The sequence below is a fragment of the Raphanus sativus genome, unplaced genomic scaffold (genome assembly GCF_000801105.2).
Source record: "Raphanus sativus cultivar WK10039 unplaced genomic scaffold, ASM80110v3 Scaffold2378, whole genome shotgun sequence".
NCBI lineage: Eukaryota > Viridiplantae > Streptophyta > Magnoliopsida > Brassicales > Brassicaceae > Raphanus > Raphanus sativus.
This window is the reverse complement of record NW_026617686.1, coordinates 1-7,465: the sequence shown is the minus strand read 5'-3', so window position 1 is coordinate 7,465 and position 7,465 is coordinate 1. Positions and strand designations below refer to the sequence as shown.

At 43.6% G+C, this 7,465-nt stretch overlaps 1 protein-coding gene across 1 annotated transcript; it reads right to left on the bottom strand.

Annotated features, from left to right (window-relative positions):
- Positions 1 to 826: 826 nt before the first annotated feature.
- On the bottom strand, positions 827 to 2,262 carry LOC130505560 (uncharacterized). Its single transcript, XM_057000164.1, has 4 exons — positions 2,116 to 2,262; positions 1,713 to 2,049; positions 1,311 to 1,484; positions 827 to 1,221 (listed from the first exon to the last, which is right to left on the bottom strand). Exons 1-4 carry the CDS (start codon positions 2,260 to 2,262, stop codon positions 827 to 829), a joined length of 1,053 nt encoding a protein of 350 aa, XP_056856144.1.
- Positions 2,263 to 7,465: the final 5,203 nt, after the last annotated feature.

Here is a 7,465-nt window from a genome sequence, read left to right as displayed (position 1 = left end):
ATCTGGGACCAAAACCATCAAACGGTGATACTCCTCTTCAGCATTTTCAATCTCCTTAGACAATAGATCCTTCAGAAGTTCGGTGTTTGCCTGAAGCTCCTGAGCATAGATCAGGGCATCGGTCTCTTCCTTCTTCTTGACAAACTTCTCCTTCACAGAGGTCAGGATCTTGTTGTAGGCTTCAGCCACCTCCTTCTTACCTTTCCTGACAGCTAGCTTAACTTCAGCCTCTTTGTTCCTTTGGCTAACCTGAGACGAGACGATCAACTCTTGAACCTGATGCTCAGCTATCCTGCGAGCAGCCTCTAACTCATTGATTTTCCTGTTCTTCACCCGAATATCGATAGCCTGACTTTCGATCTTCCCCTGCTGAGTTTCAGCCTTCAAACCGAGCCTCCCGACCTCAGCTTCAAGCTCAGAAACTCGAGCACGAGCCAGGTCGAGCTCCATCTTGGTAGTCTTGAACAACTCAGTAGCCTGAGCTAAATCTCCAGCGCTAGGAGCACCGTGCACGGTCTCTTCGAACCTCAGCTGAGCTCTATTGATGGCTCCAACTAGCTAAAAAAATATAATAAATATATATATATATATATATATATATATATATATATATATCAGAAAAACATTGGATTAATAGCGAACAAGGGAAAAACAAGACTACGTACTTGACCCATGTGGTGAGCTATCTCAACGTATTCTTCCTTGTTGGTCAGACCGTTGATTGAAGGCATGGAGCATCCTACCATCTTCATATGCCTCATGATGGTTGCCAAACCCCAAGGGTCATCCAATATCGATCCCGGCTTAGAATGGGAGAAGTTCCAACCTACGGTCCCTCCCCGCGAAGACGAGGAGGAAATCTGGTGGGCCTATCTCCCAAATCAGTCCGAGACCTCTTGTTTCTCGGAGGTTCGACCTCGAGAGGATCTCTAGCAGCTTGAGGATTAGCTTCAACTGTCGGGACCTCAGGACGAGGAACAACATCTTGAGCTTTGGGCTTAACCGGGTTAACATCCTTAGCAGGAACAGAGGACCCATCATCAAGGACCTCCTTCAGCGAGCTAAGGAAGGCTCCTCCTTGGGTCTTATCGCTGCCTCGCGAAGCACTGGCAGCTGCAGCGGGTTTGTTCCTGGAACGGAAAGAAGGCCTCATCTTGGGAGCTTGAGTCTTTTTGGTTTCAGAAGTACTAGCTCCAGTCGAAAGATCTACCACGAAAGGACCTTCAGAAACTAAACAATGGAAAGCTTTTTAGTTATCTCTGGAAGCGAATCTAGAAATCAAAAACAGATAAGCAAAATCCGAAAATTACCTTCTAAATCTTCAGCAGGAATTGGGTCAAGGAACCTGGCGTTGTATCGATCCGGGTACCTAGCTGATCCAATGCGAGAGACAGTGAAAGACGTCCAAGTATTAGGACTTTGATATAACTTCCGAAAAAGAGCTCTAGACAGCTTATCAGTAAGCTTAGGAGGATCCTCGATATCTGCATATGAAATCAAGGGTTCAGCAAATAATGATGATCATAAATAAGCAAGACACATTCCTAAAAAATCCTAACCAGATATATCGGACCAAACAACCGAGAGAGCACGACCCACTGGAACTGTGGAGGGATCGATCTTGACATAAAAGTATTTTTTCCTCCAATCATCATCGCTACCGGAGGATTTAAAAATTCCGAGCCTAGGACGACAAGGAAGATAGTAGGTACCACTGCCACCGTCCTTACTAGAGCTCTCCTTGATCGTGTAGAGGCTCATCAGTTCGGTCAGTCCAACGGCGACCCCTTCCTCCTTAGCTCTGGTAATGAAACCATTTATCACTCGGATAACCGAGGGACAGAGTTGAGAGAGGGCCAGTTGATAATGGTCAAGAAGGTCTAACAGGAGATCTGGAAGCGGAAACCGGAGGTGGCATTTAGAGATATACTTCTCGTGAATGCAAAACCAACCCTCCGGGGCGGTTTCGGGAGTTTCGTCGGAGGAACAAACCCTGGCCAACTCCTTTTGGCCGTGAGCTTGAACCATGAGGTTAACGACCTCTTGAATCTATAGTGAGGAAGGCGAGTGAGGGCCCAGAGAGGTGCTCCCGCCAGAAACTTCCTTCTTCTTCACCCGCTTGGCGACCCTCCCCGCGATTGAGTCTTTGGCTTCCTTCTTGTCTCTTTTCATTTTCTCACCGATCTCCTGCTTAACCTTCATTAAACGCTTCCCGGAGGCAGAGATTCCGGTCTCGCCGGAACCTTCTTTCGGAGGGTCCATTAAAAAGAGGGGTAGGAGAATCGAAAGGATTGAAAGGGGAAAAGGTGGAATAAGCTAACTAGATCTCTTAGGAACTAAGGATTCTAAGAAATTCGCAGAGGATCAATGGTGAATCGAAGGATGAAAGTAAAATAAATAAAAAAGCAAGCGTAGTAAAATAAAGGAGTGGAGGAGAAGTTACCTTGAAAACCGAGTGGAGGCGTGGAGAATATGGACAGCGGCAGTTAATGCTAGCTGCTTTATATCTTGTCAAGTCTCGAGAATCAGAGTAAATATTTCAAAACTTCTTTCATCTGAGTCGTTGATTTCGTCAAAAGAAATCTCAACCGTCAATTCAAACGAATAATATCTTCGTTGGATACAATTAGTAATCATTATCTCAACAGAAAAGATTGAGGTTCAGCGGCTAGGTTAAGCTCCCGAGTAAGAGATCTTATCTCGAAAGCTGGGGGCAACTGTTGGGCCCAAATATGGCCCGTTAGCTGAAAATAAAACCAGAGTAAATATTGGGCCGAGACAAAGCCCAACACAGATCGGAGACCTGAGTTAAGGTTTATTAGGAAGCCGGAGGCTGAAAGCTAAAGACAACCCTCGAAGAGGTCACGGTAAAGAGGAAGCTCACGACATAACAAAATAAGCGCAGGACCCGGTTAAGGGGAAGCTGTTGCAGATTCCACAATAAGCGGAGAAGATCTCGGAGATCAGTTGAAGACAATCAAAAGAAGTCCAAGGCTATTTAAAGAGAAGGTCGAGGACTAAAGAGGGAATCCGATTCAACCCTTATTCACTTTTACGATCATTCACATAATCTCTAATACATTTCGTTATCTTTGTAATCATCAAGAGAAACATCTTTTGTAACCATTCTTTTACCACATTATCAATACAAATCGAATTCATTCTACAAGTCATTACGGGATTCAGCCCACGTTATCTTTCCCTAACCTATCCTGAACCTTAACCTGATCTAAAATCCAGGTGGTGAGTTTAATCCCTCACAGCCACCTCTTCCCACAGTGGAGACCACAGTGAAGAACATGATGCAGACTATTGGGAAGAGAGAGCTTGGGAAAATTACTTGGAGAATGACAGATTTGCAATTCGATTTCCACGATCGATCGACATCAACCGCCCACCATCGATCGATTATCTACTTCATCCAGCAAAACGACATCGTCCATCGATCGACATTGCCAGTATAATATCGATCGATATTAACCCAGACGACTTAAAGGACAAAATCGGAATTTCACCGATTAGGGCAACACATGGATATAAAAGGTTGACAACTCGAGCCACGAAAATTCAAAACTTTTCACCTTCTACCCAGCAGCTTCCAGCATTCAGAGATTCATAAATGGAAGACTGCAACATGTTCATTCGATCCAACCGTGCAGCTAGACATGCACTGTCGATCGCCACCACCACACACCCATCGATCGGCACCTTCAACATAGCTCAACCGAGATCTCATGAACCTTACGATATCAGGAACGTTTCACTAACACCTGATGAATTTGGAATTTTCAGGGACACAGATGGCTATGCAAGAGCTATGGATGGAAGAGTTCTGCACATAACCAGAGAAGACATAGCAGACATCCTCCAAGTTGCTAATGGACCAGAGAAACCTGTTCACACAGCAACGTAGCCATCCAGACATCCTAAATCACGTCCAGGACAACCACAACACCAACACAAGGGAGGATCCAGTTCCTCAACACTTCGGTCAACCTAGACATTCACCATCGATCGACATCGTTTCAACACCATCGATCAACGGCGGATATCCCGGATCGATCGACAGACCAAGAGTCAGATCGCCCGACAGACGATTGGAGTTTAGTCGACGTGCCTTCAATACTGATCGATCAAGGAGATTCAAGTGGGAGGCTAAGAGGAGTTTGGCTATGCTAGAGGAGTTGATGGTGCGATCATCTATGTTACCAAGGAGCAAGTAAAGAGACTTTTGGATAGAGCATCCCCTTTTCATAGAGGTTGTTTGCGTCTTCCAATACACACACGCCCTTACCATGCATACACACCACCACCAGTGCCCTACAGTAGAGAGGAGGTGGATGATATGGTGACTGATGTATGGAGAGATCAGGCGCACCTTGAGGCAAACATGCACACATTGGTGGAAGACACTTTCCAGCCTTTGGATGTCAGTTACAAGGACTTCCAGAATGATATGGCTGAGATAAGAGTGGAGCTTGGAAACATATTGACCATGCTTGAGAAAGAGGCTACGCCACCAGTATCGACCGACAGAGTACCTGCACCATCGATCGACATTGGCAAGACTACATACATGGACCGACCAGACTGTTCCTCACCTAAGAAAGATGAATGGGAAGTTGCTTACATCAATACACGGATTGGAGACGTCTACAGCCCTCTCAACAACAATGTCGAATGGTTAAGCAAGAGGATCGATCTTCTACAGAAAGAGTTGGACACAATTCGCCAGAATGACCAAGCTCAGAATGCTACTTTTCCATCGATCGACACACATCTTTCGTCGTCGATCGACACGAGGTTTGCAGAACTGGAAGATAGGATGAAATCGTACGTAAGGAAGCATGAAACTCTTCAGTTCACCTATCCTGCGATTTCAGGCAACAATGTCACAGCAGCTGAACGAGCTACAAAGAGACATGAGCATCGTTCAAGATCATCTTGGCCTTCGTGACAACACGGTAACATCGATCGACAGGTCTGGACCAACATCGATCGACAGCGAGCCACCACCAGCGAGAAGAGCAGGCACTACAGCAGAAGTTGATGAACTTAAACATGAGCTGTACGAGGACTATGGATGCTATGGAAAGGAGACTCAACGGGACCTGTGATACCATTGACTACACTGTTAACGAAAGAGTTAACAGCCTCTGCAGAACTACTCGCCATATGAAGGGCAATATACGTGCTCTGCAGTACCAAGGACAGTGCTCACAGTCGATCGACACAGTGGATTCCGAGTCGACCGACAGACCCCTCAGCGAAATGACCGACGCGCATCTCGTAGCATCGATCGACACCGAGTCTTTAGCAGACCGAGATCAGTTTATTCTGGACAGGATCGATGCATTACTGAGCTGTGTCCGTACATACCTACCAGACCATCGACAGGAAAGTTGACAAAATCGAATACATCGAGAATTCTGTGAGGAAACTTCAAGATACAGTCCTCCAGATAGATAGAACAACTACAAGAGGATGATGCCACAAGAAGCTTCGTCGCCACATGGTTCAATAGTAGGACACACAAGATTGATGATTGCTGTCCGGTAATCAGCAGTTTCTGCATCCCATGAGTCACTCACCTACCACAGTCAAGCTAAATGACTATAACCAAGCGCTGAGTGGGAGGCAACCCACTATTAGGTTTTCTTTTTCTTTATTTTATTTTATTTTTCATTTTTGCTTTTATTTTTTTTGGATTTATTTTGCATTTTTTTTAGATCCAAGTAGAATGATAATTCCATCGACCGACATTCACCATTCATATCGCTCGACACCACACGACCATTTCTAACGATCGACGTATACCACTACGAATCGATCGACATCTTGTCGATCAGGTTTATTCATTCTAACTTGTTATATTTATTAATTAGTTTTATTTATTTACCTCGCCACCGGCTGTGTTACACTGGGACAGTGTAATTTAAGTCTGGGGGGGAGTTTACTAATATGTGTTTTTATTTTGGTTTTTATTTAAATTTTTTTTCAAAAAATATTTTTCGCATAAGTATTATAGGAACATTGATATGGATTTATATTTGATTGTCTGACCACTCTTTAGCACCATTCTAGATTACTGATTGCAGATAGTACTAAAGATGCTAATATGGATCAACTTGCCATCTATATTCACTAGCTAAGATTGTTTGAAGGAACCAAAGCTGACCTCCAACACTAATATTGACTTATTTGCTTGTCTTGGGGCTTGGAAATCACTGGATCGGAATCCTCCTACAAGTCTGGAAGGTAAAAGTCTGTGTGTTTCTGGTTCCCTTCCTTCTCTCTCTTCGCATCTCGAGATCTAAGTTTATGTTATAAAAGATTAAAATGATTTCTTGAGAGCAGAGGGTAGGAGTGTCTCCTGCGACCCAGTATTCTAAATCTCAAGAATGATCACACATTGTGGAAACGAGGGATAGGAGTGATTCCTGCGACCCCATTATTCGCTACACTTTGTCAAAAAATGTATGAGTTACAATGCAAATGTCAATGAGATGGACTAGATGACCTATTGTGGCATCGAACCTGTTGAAATTGAAACTAATAAGAGATTCAGTGAAGAGAGAAGAGGGGAGAAAGGGAATTAGAAGGACTACCTGTGTGTTCAGATACTTGTTTGAGTTGAAATCCATGTGTCTTTTGATCGATACTCCCAAGGTAAAGCCTGCACTTTTATTTATGTTAAGAAATGAGGTTAGTAGAGGGGAATGTCAGATGAGAATTGCTAAGTTGTTGACTAGATGAGTTTAGTTGCTAAGCTAGGATAAGGCATGATGAACTTCTGTGATTAGGATGTTTTAGACATGAATTGCAAACCCATAGAGTGATGACTTCAATATATTGAATCCTTGAGTTCCTGCTATTTCCAAACCTTTTCCAAAGACTACTGTTTTTGCTTGAGGACAAGCAAAGAGTAAGTCTGGGAGTTGATATACCATGGATTTTACCCGTTTTTAACCATGGTATACTAGTATTTTATTATATATTTAATCGTTTTCTAGCCTGTTAGGTATGTTTTCAGGTTCAGGAGCATTTGTGAGAAAGTGATGTTTGGAGCATTTTGGAGTACAAGAGATGATACACACGAGTTGACCATTCAAGACTAAGTCGGAAGTCAACATTGCGATTATAATCGATCGATACTCATCTTGAGTTGTCGATCGATGTAGCTGAGAAGATCCGCGTACTAGAAGATTATAATCGATCGATACCACATTTAGTGTTGTCGATCGATATCGAGGACGAAATGGTTTAGCCGACTACTTCACCAAGACTTCACCAAATTACAAGTTGCCCCTGACGATTTTAACCTAATGAAATGCTTAAATACTCCTGCGAAGTGTTTTTGACGGCAAGTTTTTGAAACCTTGAAGCTTGAAGCTTTTAACAACCCCAAAGCAGAGAGTGTGAGAGAGAGACTAGAGTTTTATTTGTTTGAGAGAGATTGGAGAGA

Bases quoted from the DNA above. Each gene is read 5' to 3' on its own strand.
- LOC130505560 (XM_057000164.1), bottom strand. From the start codon at position 2,262: ATGGACCCTCCGAAAGAAGGTTCCGGCGAGACCGGAATCTCTGCCTCC. The intron at 1,485-1,712 runs GTACCTACTATC...TTTCATATGCAG, and splicing joins TAGTAAGGACGGTGGCAGTG to ATATCGAGGATCCTCCTAAG. The intron at 1,222-1,310 runs GTAATTTTCGGA...TAGTTTCTGAAG, and splicing joins TCCTGCTGAAGATTTAGAAG to GTCCTTTCGTGGTAGATCTT.